The sequence below is a fragment of the Staurois parvus genome, unplaced genomic scaffold (genome assembly GCF_062004578.1).
Source record: "Staurois parvus isolate SC_StPar_1 unplaced genomic scaffold, SC_StPar_1.0 ptg000304l, whole genome shotgun sequence".
NCBI classification, from domain to species: Eukaryota; Metazoa; Chordata; class Amphibia; order Anura; family Ranidae; genus Staurois; species Staurois parvus.
Window position 1 is genome coordinate 92,516 of NW_028318100.1, and position 16,262 is coordinate 108,777.

Below are 16,262 nucleotides of genomic sequence, written 5' to 3' on the forward strand. Positions count from 1 at the left end.
TGCTAAGACCCTCAAGTTATAGAGTGGTCATAATTGCTTGATGTATTAGTGAACATATGGCTTTATATGTCTCTGTCAATCGAGTAACCCCCAAGGACCAATTATCAAACTCCATAAAATGTAGCCCAGAAATATCACTCCAGAATAGCAATAAGGATATACCTCATGTGGATAAAATTGAATGAAAAAATTCCAGTAGTGAAGCATGTTAAAAGATAAAGCCTTTATTAAAAGTAATACACCGACATGGATTTCAGTAAAAAAGCACTTGTAAACAAACCATCAAGATGGCTGTGGCATCCAGTGTGCTATATTCTTATTGCTATTCTGTAGTGATATTTCTGGGCTACATTATATGGAGTTTGATGATTGGTTCTTGGAGGTTACTCGATTGACTGAGACAGATAAAGCCATATGGAGCCAAGATGTTCACTAATACATCAAGCAATTATGACCACTCTATAATTTGAGGGTCTTAATATCTGGTAAGCTGCTTGGCTCTATCACTGTGGTGCAGTGTATTAATATATCCATGCTTTGGCTCGTGTTGGGACTTGTTCTTTCTCTTGGATGTAAACTTTCATACTATATGGACTTTTTTTTTAGTGTATTGAGCGCTGCATGTATGCATATAGTAACCTGTAGAAGTTTGAGGTACCTCTCGTGTAGCAAACATGAGGTACGGCAATACAAAAATCCCAATTTCTCTCATCTTGTCCACCACTTTTTTAAACATGTTCTTCAGCATCTTAAATCTCTCCACAAGAACATCGGCAGTAGTATGGCGATGGGAGATTTAGAACAACTTACCTAACTCTTTAGTGACTCTTAACATAAATGGTATGCCCTGATCCATTAATATTTCTTTCTAAATACCCATGTGACTAAATACCTGGACAAGCTCTTTGTAAATAGCCTTAGCTGAAGTGTAATGTGAGGGAATGGCTTCAGCATACAGTGTGGCATAGTCAAATGTTACCAGTATGTGCTGATGGCCTCAGGCAGACTTTACCCACCAGATCCATGCCAATTCTTTCAAAAAAGGTACCAGTGGACTGCAAAAATGGGTGATGGTGCAGAATACTGACACTCTGGGCATGACTCACAATATTCTTTGACATCTGAATGTAAACCAGGCCAAAAGAATCTCTGCGTTATTCTCTCCTTAGTTTTCTCTATACTCAGGAGTCCACCCATTAACTGACCACTAGCTGTTCTATCACCTTTTCCCCTTGCAGTACCATTTGATACAGCAAGCTATTTTTAAGAGCCATATAGGGGAAAAAAAGCACAAAAAAACCCTAACATCAGGTTCAATGAGTTAACCATCTACAATTTTAATAAGCTCTGTGGCTCTAGTAAGCATGCAGTCTTTCAGTTGTTCAGTAAAAAAAAAAAAAAAAGATCGGTAAATACCGCATAAAAACCCTTAAAGTCAATTCACAAAAGGAAATAAATAATTAACTACATGCAGTAATTAAGTAGTGGTCCAGGCATGCATTAAGTACTGGTATCTGTTAGTACTGTCATGGATTGTTAAGGAATGGGTGGGCGCCGAGTTCTTAACAACCTATGAGTCATCAGCTGTCAGCGGGGTTCCCCACTGACAGCTGAATGTAAAAAAAAAAAAAGCATTGCCGCCCCCAAAAACCATACCAGACCCTTATCCGATCATGAAGCCAGGTAGGTCAGGAAAGGGGGTGGGGGGAATGAGTGAGCGCTCCCCCCTCCTGAACCATACCAGGCCACATGGGGGGGGTGCTTTGGGCAGGGGGCTCCCCCCCAAAGCACCTTGCCCCCATGTTGATAGGAACAAGGGCCTCTTCCACACAACCCTGGCTGGTGGTTGTGGGGTTCTGTGGGTGGGGGGCTTTTTGGAATATGGAAGTCCCCTTTAACATGAAGTCCCCAGATCCCGCCCCCCCATGTGAATGAGTATGGGGTACATGGTACTACTACCCATTCACAAAAACAAAAAGTGTAGTGTAAAAAAGACAGGAGACAATCTTTGACAAGTCCTTTATTAAAAGAAGAAAAATAAAGAATGTCCCCCGAAGTAGATCCAACACTAATCACGATGCCTGCTGCCACTGAACCAAAAAAAGAAAAAAAAAAAAAGGCTCAGTTTTCGATGCTGCTCCCACCATCTGACAGCTCTGCTGGTCTGACAGTTCTTAAATATCTAAGGGTCGGGGCCACCCCGGTGAAATCAAATGATGTCACGGGCGGTTTTAACAGTGGTGGTGGGAAGACACTACCAACTTCACCAGCTGTTTTTGTATAATTGAAGCATGCAAAAGATTTGTAGGAGGGGTGTTAATAAAATAGTGGGAAGGTGGTCTCTTACTGAGTTTATTTGCTGTTCCACATTGATAGCTCAGGTAAGTATAAGGGGGGGCTGAGCATGGTACTGTGATAAGTCACAATAAGTCCATCTGTGAAATTACCTTGCTACTAAACATTCCACGGTCAACTGTGAATAGTATTACACCAAAATGGAAGCAAATGTGAACAACAGCAACTCGGCCACGTAAAACGACAGAGCGGGGTCAGCGCATGCTGAAGTGCACAGTGCGCAGAAGTTGCCAACTGTCTGCAGAGTCAATAGCTAAAAACCTCCAAATTTCGTGTGGCCTTCAGATTAGCACAACAATGTGCAGAGAGCTTCATGGAATGGGTTTCCATGGCCCGAGCAGCTACATCCAAGCCTTACATCACCAAAGCGTTGGATGCAGTGATGTAACACACGCCACCACTGGACTCTAGAGCACGAATCATGCTTTCTGCCTGGCAATCCGATAGATATGTCTGGGTTGGATGGAGGAACTTGACTGGCTTGCACAGAGTCCTGACCTCAACCCAATAGAACGCCTTTGGGATGAATTAGAGCGGAGACTGTGAGCCAGGCCTTCTTATCTGACATCAGTACCTGACCTCACAAATGCGCTTATGGAAGAATGGTTAAATATTCCCATAGATGCACTCCTAACCTTGTGGACAGCCTTCCCAGAAGAATTAAAGCTGTTATAGCTGTATAGGGTGGGCCAACTCCATATTGAACCCTAAGGACTAAGACTGGGTTAAAGTTCGTGTGCGTGTAAAGGCAGGAGTCCCAATACTTTTGGTAATAAAGTGTAGTTTCCTGTTCATTATTCTCAAACTTGGGCTTGGATTCCAGCTTCTTCTGTTTCCCAACAATTACAGAGAAAAAGGAAAAGTATCTACTCCTACCTTGGACACAACAACAGTTTCTGTTTCTATTTTACAATCAAAAGGGTTTAGGAGTGAGTTCAGCTGATTCCCCAGGAGGGGAAGCTATGTCCTCCTGACTCCTTTTGTTTTCCCACAAACTCCAAAAATGGGAAAAATATCTCCCCACTATTGCTTTGTGAAGCAGTGAAGGTACCACACTCACCGAATGCGTCACAAAGTCCCAGGAAATATCAATCTCAAGCATAGCAGTCTGGAATTCAATGTGCATTAAAACCAAGCACATCTGCCTGGTGCAATGAGCAGTTCTATGTGTATGAACTACATGTCTAGCGGTTCCACTGTAGTATCACCCAGAACTCATATGGATAACAACAACTTAAAACTTAAAGTGGTGTCCTAAAGGCAGAAAGTTTTTATACCATAATGCATTCAATACATTACATACCTTCTGGGTGCAGATCCTCCCCCAGCCCCCCCCCCCCCTTATACTTACCTGAGCTTTCAAGGTGGAACAACAAATAAACACAGTAATATAGTGGAAATATAGTGATCTCTTACTAACGCCCCTCCTACAAACCTTTGCATGCTTTGATTATACTAAAACAGCTGGTGAAGATCAGCCTCTTCATCTGCCAGGTTCAATGATCAATTATATGTATATGAACTAAATTTCTAGTGGTTCTGCTGTGGTATCACTTGGACCTCATATGAATAATAGCCATTTAAAACTTAAAGTGGTTCTAAAGGGAGAAAGTATTTTTTACCTTAATGCATTCAATGCACTAAGGTAAAAAAACCTTCTGGGTGCAGCTCCTCCCTCAGCCCCCCTATACTTACCTGAGCCCAATCTCAATCCAGCAATGTGCAAGAGAACAGCGGTTCTCCAAAGTGTCTCACTCCTCATTTGCACACACAGCAGTGGAAGCTATTGGTTCTTGCTGCTGTCAATCATAGCCAGTGACCCAATGTGGAGAGAGCAGGGAGTCAGGGCCAAGCCGCGCTCTGTGTATAAATGGACATTCTCTATTCACAGGAGTGGCTCGGGAACAAGCCTGCTCGAGTTCATCCATAATTTACCCTGTTTACCCAGTGTTCCTCATTTTGTATATATTGTGTATAGGTAGTTTGTCAGTTATTGGGATATGGTTCTCTTATATCTTTATGCTTGCTGAGATTCCTGTTTGCTGGTGTTTGGATGTTTTATTTTACCATGAATATATATAGTCTGGTCTCAGTTTCCTAGTGCAACTATGCTGATTTGGTCATCCCTGCTGCTGGTTCCTGACATAACATTAAGTACTGGCTCACATATATACAGATTGGATGTCCAATCCGTATGACATGTGAAAAAACATTGCTTCCTATGGTGCCGGTTTACATATGTCCGGTGCACTGGCAGTGCGGATTCAGTGCGGACTGAAAAAGAGTCCTGTCCAGTTTCTGAGCAGTGCGGTCCAGTTCAGGTGTGGATTACAGGCTATTTCTAAACCACAAGTCATCATTTGTGAACAGGATAAAATCCTGACCTGAACCTGATCTAAAACGGACTTGAACCACTGAACAACTATTATGTCAATTAGCTGTGAAACCTGAGCTTCAATCAGCACATGTCTGAATCCACACTGAAGATCACTAAATGACCAGATCAGCTGTACTCAACAACTGGGAGATATCTTCATTTAGCATTTGCTGCTATCCTTTATGTTAAGATGCATCTAGGGGAGGCTGTTTGTTGTGTGAAATTAGCATTCTATTAAAGATCTTTGCCACCAAATTTTTCAGGATTGCATTAGTGAAAGACTGTTGGAATGCATTCAGGTAGTGCATAACTTAGTTGATCAGGGCAGGTTTTCATTTGCAGAAACAAAGGCTTTGGTTCAGGTTTGTTCTGAATTAGCATCACCTGCTACATCTCATGTCCACAATGATTTTACACCTTCCTTTAATATGCCTCAGGTTGAATCTTTGGTATGGTTGATGGAAGATGACACAGTTTATTTCTTTGAGCACTACTCAGCTTGTTGACAAAGGCTCCTGTTAGATTGTGTTACTGATGTGCTTTCCCTAGTCATACAAGCCTTTGCTCCATGCTTGGTCTGAAATACTCTCCCCAGTTACAGTTGATTCACGCCAATTCAGATTTGCCTCTAAACATCAAGAAGCTTTTCCTCTATTACCCTTAGGAACCACAGCATTCAATTACTGAACTTCTGCTGCATTTGACCCATTGAGGGCTCCTCCTAAAGTTCCATTACTCATGGCAACGTCTCATACAATTTCCTCTGTTTCTGCTAACTTTTCCTCTATGCTCCCAAGTGCTGTTACTACTTTTCCCTTTTCTGCCTCCATGCTGCCTGTTGATGGGTTCAAGTCCACTTCCATGCTTCCTACTGATGGGTTCCAGTCTGCTTCCATGCTGCCTGCTGATGTGGTCCAGTGTGTCTCAATGCCTGCTGATGGGGTTCAGTCTGCCTCAATGCCTGCCCCTGGTGATCTTCTGTCTGCTGCCAAGCTTGCCTCTGGTGATCCCCTGTTCGCTGCCAAACCTGCCTTTGGTGATCTGCTGTCAAGCCTGCCTCTAATCTGCACCCCACTGTCCAGCTGGACTGTGAACTGCTGCCAGCTGCCCAGATGGTCTTTGCGGATTCCCTGCCAGCTGCCCAGCCAGTTTTTGCTGATTCCCTGCCAGCTGCCCAGCTGGTCTCCAGTACGAATGTTAAGCTCCCGCCTCCTGATATGTCTGAAACTTCCAACTGTCTGTTGTCACATGCCGTGAATGAGATGCCTGTCTGGCTTGAGATTCCTCCAGTAATTTCCTTTTGCAGTATATTTTCCTGTTTCGCAAATGCCTGGTGGTTCATACAATTCCTTTATAACTGGCAGCTGCCTTTGCCCTAACATCCATGGTAGTAATGATCTTCTGGGGGAATGGCAGAGTACTATTTGTGCCTTGCCATGACCCAGATGAAAGTGTTGCGAATTCATGTGCACTTGATTGGGTAACCAGTGCCTTGGAAAGAACTAGGTGACAGTTGGTTTGCAAAATATGTCCTGGAAACCAGGCAACCTATTTGGTTACGATGAGATACCCGGTTCTAGTGCTGTCAAATGACTCCAGTGATGATCTATGGTATCCCAGCATTGGCTTTCCTGGGGTATGCAAACCAAATATGTGGCCACAGTTGTAAAGGATGCCTATAACTGCTTGTCTAGCAGACCTTACAAAAGAAATGTAAGTGGAAGGAGGAAAATAATGCCAACTTAGACAGTCATGCCAAGAAAAGCAAAAACAATGCTGAAACTGACTACAGAGTCAGTGCTTGTAGAACACTGCTATAGCTTTGTCTGCAGGACAGCCAGCCAGCAGGCAGATAGTAATAGTGAAGCTCATTATAAGGTGCTCACAGGGGACCTAAAGGTTCAAAATGCAGGAATGTTGCAGAGAATTATCCTAGCTATCATGTAACATCCGTCTTTGATATTGAGAGACTGCTCAGTACTAGAACAGCCAATGTGCATCTATCAGTAGCCACATGACTGAGAAACTGCATGCACCTTCCAAATAGCTTGAGAAGGTAGGCATCCACTCTCCTAAGGTCAGTAGCTTAAAGTGGATCATGCCTAGTGTGGGAGGGGTTTTACATGCTGGGACTGACCCAAAGTCTTGTTTGCACTTTTATCTATTCTCCTGTAGGAAGTGTTCTATAACCCATTGTCAATGTACTGTTCCTTTATCTCTCAGAAGGTGATACAGTGATAAGGATTTCCCCCCAAAAAAGTAAGTTGGTTGCACTTACCATTTGTAGTTGATTTTTCAGCATGCACACTAGTGTTCCATATGAGCTTCCCAGTGCCATAAGATAGAACATGAGAATACTTTTGGTGCCATGAACAAGACAGAAAACACAAGTTAGATTAGCCATTTCAATGAATGACACGTGGCTTATTGTCCATCAGGCAAACTCTTAAGCTCTCACCTTGAAAGGAAGAACATAGGCACCGCAAAAGCCTGTGAGCCAACAAACAGGAACAAGTCTTTTGCAACTTCCGGAAGAGAATTAACTGCTGTGGGTATTGTTTCCCATATAAACTGCTGGTTTCTAAAAGGCCCACATGCCTTTGATGGAGTCATACTGATAGAAGGAAATACATGGTTGTTACAAATTTAATATTTTGGTTTTTTTTTAGTTTATTGGTAATTCTTAAATGGATTAATACTGAAAAATCAATGTTTGTATTATGCACACCAATAGATTGGGATTCAAATTTTAACACAATTTAGCTAATTAAATTTAAGATTTTCTAACAAAAAGCTGTACTGACATAACATTTTTTGTTATTTAAAAAAAACACACACTTTAAGACCAGGCTATTTCTGACACATTGTTTAAGTCAAATATTTTTTGCTAGAAAATTACTTAGAACCCCCAAACTAAATTATATATTTCTTTCAGCAGAGGCCCTAGAAAAATGTTTGCAATAGTTGAAATTTTCTATGTTGGTATTTGTGCAGCAGTTTTTCAAACGCATTTGTTTGTAAAAAATAAACTTTAATGAATTTTAAGCAAAAAAAACACAATATATAACCCAATTTTTGTAACATATAAAATATGATGTTATGTGGAGTAAATAGATACCTAACATGTCATGATTTAACATTGTGCAGTGTCGTGGCGACAAACTTAAAAATCCCCATAAGAAATGCTTTACAAATTTTTACAGGTTACCAGTTTAGAGTTACAAAGGAGGTCTAGAGCTATTATTATTGCTCTTGCTAGGACTATTCCAAAATGAGTGCAGCACTTAAGAATGATACCTTCATTTTATCAATTCCAAAGCATGTAAAAGGTGAGGGAGCGTTTGTGGATTTTGTTGGTACCATCATAGATTACACATAATCCAATAGTTAAAAGTATGCATAAATCTCTTTACTGATATACAATTCAAGTGAATTAAAAACACAAATTATGAATATCAACTCCCAGAAGCTGCCACGAGTTTCCCAATACGATTTCTGATCACAAGATACAGTAGTAGGGTCAGTCAGTATGATAAAAACGCAGAGGAATAATGCATGGACATCTAAGTTCATATCTCTACATGTTTCGAGGTCTGTCACTGCTTGTTCAGGAGCTGAGGGAGCACAATAAAATCTGCAAAGTCGCCGAGAGACACACCAGGGAGCCGAAACCCTCACCCGGCAGACATGGGAGCAACAACAATGGTAACAATAATCTCTGTCAGAAAGTAGGGAATAATTAGGCGGGTTTGTGAAGAGATGGGAGTGAGCCAGCTAAAGGGTTTTTTAAAAGCGAATAACCAAGAAGCGTAAAAAATGCATAAAAGCTAACGCTGGTCCCAGAACAGGAACTCCCAAGATGTCTCTGCACAGCATGTCCACCCTATACGAACAGGGGCATATCTGCCACGAGGCAAACAAGGTATATGCCTTGGGCGGCATTTTTCAGGGGGGTGCCACCGCCCTCCAGGTAGAAGGGAACAGTGGTGTCGCTACAGAGGCAATTGCCCCCTAGGTTATTCCTTGCTCCCCTTCCAAAAGCAGAGTGTATTAGGTGGGCTAAGCTCGGGTGGATGGGCAATCTCAGCTGGGCTGTGCTCTGGTGAGGGGTCAGGCTTTGGCTATACTTGGGTGGGAAGGCGGGCTTTGGCTGTGCTCGGGCGGGGGGGTGGCCTTCGGCTGTGCTTGGGCGGGGGGGCGGGCTTTGGCTGTGCTCAGACTGGGGGTGGTCTTTGGCTGTGCTCTCGGCTGTGCTCTCAGCTGTGCTTGGCTGACCATCTCCTGTCCGCAATCTCTGACTGTCTCCTCTCCACAGACTCTGACCTTCTCCTCTAGTATGTCCACAGTCTCTGACCAACTCCTGTATCCTGTCCGCAGTCTCTGACCTTCTCCTGTAGTCAGGGGCGGACTGACCATTCGAAAACTCGGGCACTGCCCGAGGGCCCGGGGGGCAGATGAGGGCCCCATGCGATGCCCCTGGTACCTTGCATTGTATTTGTGTATACAGTATCACTGTAATTTTTGGATATCTTTTAATTGTATTTTTGTATCTTTTTCAGTATTCCATTTACAAGTTTGCTTCCTGAAGAAGCCAAGTAGGCGGAACATGTAGAAGAGCCTGCGTCTGAGGATCTCAATTCAAATGGCATATATTGGATATGAACTATGAAACTAAAATAGTTTCTTTTTAGAATTTCTTATGTATTTGTTTAAAATAGATTTTTTTTGTTGGTGTGTAATATATGCACCTAAAAAACCCCACTCCTATATATTCTACTAGTTTATTTTTTTTAAATCACTTTTATTGCTATCACGAGAAATGTAATCATCTCTTGTGACAGTAAGAAAGCATGACCGGTCCTCTTTATGGAGACATCTGGGGTCTGTAAGACCAAAGATCTCTCATCTACCCTTGAGAGCATGAGGTAAACTCATTGAACTCATGCTTTCCAGAACAAAAAATGTCCCAGTTTACATTTTCCTTAACCAGACGTGACAAAATGCTCATATAGAGATGATGTTCAAATCCCCAATCGCCTCTATTGTCATTGGCCGCAACCGTCACATAGGATCCTGAGCTCTCTGGTGGGACGGAAGAGCCAGGAAAAGAAGAAAAGCACACTGGAGAGCGGTGGGGTGGGTTGTAGACCCATCCCACTACTTCTAAAAGTGATCCGGTGGCTAATCAGCTGCTGGGATTGCTTTTAACAGAAAGGGAATCGGCTGCTAAAAAAACAATGGCGGAGGTTATGGCTGATAGCTGCAGCCACAGCCCTAGTAAAACACTTCAAATGTTTATATACTGTATATATGTATTGCAGTTTTGAAGTTTATGATGCTAGCAACTTTTTTTCTGCATTGTACTTAACATTTCTGCTATATAAGATAGCAATGGAACATAGCAAAGCCATACCACATATTACATATTATTACTCAGAGTATGAGTCATTTGCATGGCCAGGCAACACTCATTTTCCTCACATCTTCACATGCACAGAGTGCACAGAGTCAGTAATACAGTCCTTGAGCTATTTTTGTAATTGTTTTTATTAAGGATTTACCATTTGAATGGGTCTAGGGGTATATGGGATGCCCAAGGAACTGCAAAACTTGAAGACAAACTTCTTAGCAACCTGTACACTGTACAAAAGGGTGAATCTAAAAGTAGCAATGTCTCTGTTAAGGAGCACTAAAGTTCCCTTGGTATACCTTCTCATGACCCCAAATGAATGCTCCTCTTCACCCAGCTGCACTGAGGGTATCCCTAGGCAAGGGATTCCAAGACTCCCCTTTGTCAGAGGAATGGAAGCAGAGAGCAAGAGATAGGCTGACAAGTTGGCAAAAAGTGTTCTCCAGGAACGACTATGATGTTGGGTGTGCCAAGTGTCCCCAGCATCGAATCTGGCTCAGAGCAGACAAATGGTTCCGGGAATGGGCCAGACGGGTCCCTTTGAGGGACTAGGAGTACCTCAGGAAACAGTTGGCAGAGTTGAAGAAGGCTCTGATTATCCGAAAGTCCAGGAACCCCTATTCTTTCCCCATCGTAGTAGTGCGAAGAAAGGAGCCCTGCAGGACTGCAGGACTTTGAACAGACTATCCCTGATCAATACACTGCTCCGCGGATTGAAGACACATTACAGTGCCTGTCAGGAGCCAAATGGTTTAGTGTCCTGGATCTGAAAAAGTGGGTACTACCAAATCCCTATGCACCCTGAAGACAGTGAGAAAACTGCCTTTATCAGCCCACTGGGGTTCTTTGAATTTGATTGTATGCTTCAGGTCCTATCCGGGGCACTCGCCAATTTCCAGCAGCTAATGGGGTGCATGCTGGGGGATATGGATCTACAGTAATTGAAGTCCTGGTCGATATAATTGTGTTCGGGAGGACCTTAGAAAAGCACGAAGAGCGGTTGGGAAAAATGTTTCAATGATTCCATGAGGAAGGCCTGAAACTATCCCCAGAGAAGTGTAAATTCTACCAGAATTCCGTTACCTACCTGGGGCATGTAGTCTCTGCAGATGGTGTGGCTACTGACCCCAGCAATATTGAAGCTGTAACTACCTGGCCCAGACCTAACATCACAGAATTGAGGTAATTCCTCAGATTCTGTTCATATTACCATTGGTTTGTGGAGGAATTCACGAAGAGCGCTGCAATCCTCACTGACCTTTTGAAAAATATGGAGGTAGATACTAGTGGACAAAGTAAGGGCCCTCCGCAAAAGGGGCCTTGAAGACCTTATGAACTTATCAGTGACCAGTAGACTCAGCAGTGCGAGAAGGCTTTTATTACGCTAAAGCAATGTTTAATACAAGCTCCAGGCTTATGCAGGCCCCACCAACCACATGAACTTAAAGTCAATGCCAGCCAGGAGGGGCTTGGGGCAGTACTTTACTGGGAACACACTGGGTTGCTACAGCCTATAGCATTCATGAGTTCATGAGTCTCTCTCCCGCTGAAAGGAGTTACCCGACACAACCTGGAATTCCTTGTTCTGAAGTGGGCTGTGATGTATAAGCTGAAAGATCATCTCTATGGGGCTGAGTTTCTGGTGAAGACAGACAACAGTTTGCTAACTTACATACTAACCACAGCCAAACTAGATGCCTCTGGACATCAGTAGCTGAGTGCTCTGTCTGGATTCTGCTTCAGCCTGAAGTACTGACCTGGAGCAGAGAATAAAGATGCAAATGCCCTATCTAGAAGACCTCATAGCCGCCGTGCCACTGAATCAAACTGGTTGCAAGTATCTCCAAAAGAGGTGAAGGCCATAAGTCAGGGAGCTGAGTAGCCAAAGGAGTGACCTATGCTGAGGTGGTGGGAACGCGAGGTGCCTGCATCCCATCATACTACTGTAATGTGTCCCAGTTGAAAGGTGAAGAGTTACCACAGCTCACCACTAAAGATATGTAGGGGCTCAGGATCAAGATCACCTCTGCAAATTAACAAGACTCTTGGAGGGGAGGGGGTCTACTTTTGGTGGAAGATCCCCCAGATACCAAGGTTATCCATAGGAAGTGGGATAGATTGGAACTGAGGAATGGGGTGGTCTACTGAAGGGGCACCTCGGACCAAAGTGATGATCTATGGCAACTCTTTTTGCCCATCCAGTTTAGAAGGATGATGTTGAGGTCACTGCACGACAAACATGGGCACCTAGGGCAGGAGAGGACTTACTTGCTGGTGAGAGATTGATTCTACTGGCCACAGATGAGGTCAGAAATGGAGTACAATCAAATCTGCCTAAACTGCATAAAGAGAAAGACCCTACCCAAACAAGCTGCGTCCTTGGGCCACCTTCAAAGCCAAGGGCCAATGGAGCTGGTGTATATCAGATTTCTAATGTCTGGAACCAGATTCTAGAGGACGGGGGAAAGTCCTAGTAGTGACAGTTCATTTCACCAGATATGCTCAGGCATTCCTCACAAAGAGCAGGCGTCCATGGTAGCCAAAGCCCTAGTAGAAAAGTTCTTTGTGCACTACGGACTTCCATAGAGAATTCACTCAGATCAGGACAGACACTTTGACAGCATACTATTGGCTCTATTAGGAATAAAGAAATCCAGAACTACTCATCACCCTCAAGGTGATCCTCAACTACAGTGGTTCAATAGAACACTACTGAACATGCTTGGCACAATGCCGGAATCACCTTCTGCCCTTGTCTGATGCTGTGCGAGTCCCAACACTGATGAGCAATCCTCCCACTGTGGGGACTCGACCACGTAATCCTCCACCATACCCTCCTCAGCCCAGTTGAGTCCCAGAGGAGGAGGGGACCGATGAGGAAGAGTGGGTGGAAATAGGAATAGATTGGCAACCATTTTTATCTACCATAAAAGACAATATTTTGGCACCCGCCCCTGCATCAAGTTCGACCCTTCAACAAGTTCCCATCCAAAGACTCCTTCCTCTGTGGAGACAGGCCCTGCAGGACTTGTTAAGCCTACTCTTAGAGGAAGAAGATAGTGTTACAACTCAAGAGAAGCCCAGGGAAAGAAGGCAGATAAGAGCACCCAAGAGACTGACTTATGATGTTTCAGAAGAGAGCTCTGAAGAAGCCTTTCATGCTAGCCAAAGAATTTTAGAAGCTCCCATTTACAGTCTATTGTAAGCCCCCTTGCTAACACCATCCCTGAGGAGGTCTTCAAACCCATGACCTTACCTCTTGATCAAGCAGAGTCTCCAAATCCTTGGTGGGAGTCGTTGTTCAGAAGTTGATTAATAATGAACATCTGCCATTTGTTGTTCCTCCTTATATTATTTTTTCTTGCTGAATGTATATACGTTATATCAAATGTTGTCAGTTTGTTTACTTCATCTTTGGGGACCAAATACTTTAAGTGGGGGAGTGTGTAACACCCTGCCGCAATGTCAGTTGCAAGATGTTGAAACAGACACAAGATGGCAGTGTCTCGCAACTCAGTGGCATACACTTTGGTAGAAGCTTTATGGATCTTATAGGCTGACCTGCAGGACTTTGTTAGAAGGCTGCGGGGACTACATTTTTTCAAGAAGAGCAGGCCTCCTAACAACAATTGATAATTTGCTGTAAGTGTGGTTGTCAGGGCTCCCAGGTGTGACCAGAGGTGTGTGACTGACGCAGGGACACGCAGACCTCAGATATGTTATAAACAATATAGTTTATTAACACTAACAATACAAACATAAACGCAGTGCAATACTAAACATAATACAGTGCAAACAAACCAAACCAACCACCCACAGATAACAGTACATACAAGCAAGCGTCGTCAGGCAGGCCGGGTCAATATCAATTGGGCAGGTAGGTACAGGGGGAGCAAGCGGAGATTGGTCGGGGTCACAGGCCAGGTTCAGCAGGTAGCTAGCAGCGTAGTACAGAGGGTCAGGCAGAGGGATGGTCAGGGTCACAAGCCAGGGATCAGAACAGGTAGCAGGCAGCGTAGTACAGAGGGTCAGGCAGAGGGATGGTCAGACAAGCCAGGGATCAGAACAGGTAGCAGAGAATCAGACAGGAACAGAGAGCAGGAACAGGATACAGGGCCCAAGAGAAACACAACACCAAGGCAGAGTCTGCAAGTCTGGCCATCCCTTAAATACCCCAGCATAATCAGTTCCAGGTGTTAGCTGGCTGCAAAGTTGAGTCTCTGATTGCTGGGAGCACCCGCTGGCCAGCCCTGGTACTGCAGATCAAAAGGCAGGTGAGTCCCACCATTGCTGGCTAGTCCATTCCTGACAGTACCCCCCCCTCAAGGAGCGGCCTCAGGACGCTCCAAACAGTCCTAGCTGGGCAAAATGTTCCACCGCCCGGGTCTGGTAACTGGCGGGATATCAAAGACTGGCACATCGGGCAGGACTCCGGGCAGCGGCACACCGGGCAGGACTCCGGGCAGCGGCACACCGGGCAGAGGCATATTGGGCAAAGGCACACTGGGCAGGACTCCGGGCAGAGGCACACCGGGCAGGACTCCGGGCAGAGGCACACCGGGCAGGTCTCCGGGCAGAGGCACACCGGGCAGGACTCCGGGCAGAGGCACACCGGGCTGGACTCCGGGCAGAGGCACACCGGGCTGGACTCCGGGCAGAGGCACACCGGGCTGGACTCCGGGCAGAGGCACATCGGGCTGGACTCCGGGCAGAGGCACATCGGGCTGGACTCCGGGCAGAGGCACATCGGGCAGGACTCCGGGCAGAGGCACATCGGATTACCAGGCGAAGCAGCAGGCAGCGGGCCACCAGGCGGAGCAGCAGGCACCGGGCCCCCGGGCGGAGCAGCAGGCATCGGGCCCCCGGGCGGGGCGACAGGCGTCGGGCCCCCGGGCGGGGCGACAGGCGTCGGGCCCCCGGGCGGGGCGACAGGCGTAGGGCCCCCGGGCGGGGCAACAGGCGTCGGGCCCCCGGGAGGGGCGACAGGCGTCGGGCCCCCAGGCGGGGCGACAGGCGTCGGGCCCCCAGGAGGGGCGACAGGCATTGGGCCCCCAGGAGGGGCGACAGGCATCGGGCCCCCAGGCGGAGCGACAGGTCTCGGGCCCTCAGGCAGAGCGGCGGGCGCCGGACCCCCAGATGGAGCGACAGGTCTCGGGCCCCCAGGCGGAGCGACAGGTCTCGCGCCCTCAGGCGGAGCGGCGGGCGCCGGACCCCCAGATGGAGCGACAGGTCTCGGGCCCCCAGGTGGAGCGGCGGGCGCCGGACCCCCAAGTGGAGCGACAGGTCTCGGGCCTCCAGGCGGAGCGACAGGTCTCGGGCCCCCAGGCGGAGCGGCGGGCGCCGGACCCCCAGATGGAGCGACAGGTCTCGGGCCCTCAGGCGGAGCGGCGGGCGCCGGACCCCCAGGTGGAGCGTCAGGTCTCGGGCCCTCAGGCGGAGCGGCGGGCGCCGGACCCCCAGGTGGAGCGACAGGTCTCGGGCCCCCAGGCGGAGCGACAGGTCTCGGGCCCCCAGGCGGAGCGACAGGTCTCGGGCCCCCAGGCGGAGCGACAGGTCTCGGGCCCTCAGGCGGAGCGGCGGGCGCCGGACCCCCAGGTGGAGCGACAGGTCTCGGGCCCCCAGACGAAGCGGCAGGCACCGAGTCACCAGGCACGACAGTGGGCACCGAGTCGTCTGGCAAGACTGCGGGCACCGAGTCGTCTGGCAAGACTGCGGGCACCGAGTCGTCTGGCAAGACTGCGGGCACCGAGTCAACTGGCGGAACAGCGGGCACCGAGTCGTCTGGCAAGACTGCGGGCACCGAGTCGTCTGGCAAGACTGCGGGCACCGAGTCGTCTGGCAAGACTGCGGGCACCGAGTCGTCTGGCAAGACTGCGGGCACCGAGTCGTCTGGCAAGACTGCGGGCACCGAGTCAACTGGCGGAACAGCGGGCATCGAGTCAACTGGCGGAACAGCGGGCACCGAGTCGTCTGGCAAGACTGCGGGCACCGAGTCGTCTGGCAAGACTGCGGGCACTGAGTCGTCTGGCAAGTCAACTGGCGGAACAGCGGGCACCGAGTCAACTGGCGGAACAGCGGGCATCGAGTCAACTGGCGGAACAGCGGGCATCGAGTCAACTG

General features: G+C 47.1%; 1 protein-coding gene across 3 annotated transcripts in view; it reads right to left on the reverse strand.

The window, feature by feature from the left end:
* Positions 1-16,262, reverse strand: part of TMC4 (transmembrane channel like 4) — an 880,426-nt gene that overhangs the window by 51,111 nt on the left and 813,053 nt on the right. For all 3 annotated transcript variants that reach the window (XM_089683320.1, XM_089683318.1, XM_089683319.1), the window contains 2 exons: positions 7,191-7,346; positions 7,011-7,089 (listed from right to left, as the gene is read on the reverse strand). In XM_089683320.1, coding sequence (XP_089539446.1) covers positions 7,011-7,089; positions 7,191-7,346 — 235 coding nt within the window. The remainder of the gene's footprint in view (positions 1-7,010; positions 7,090-7,190; positions 7,347-16,262) is intronic.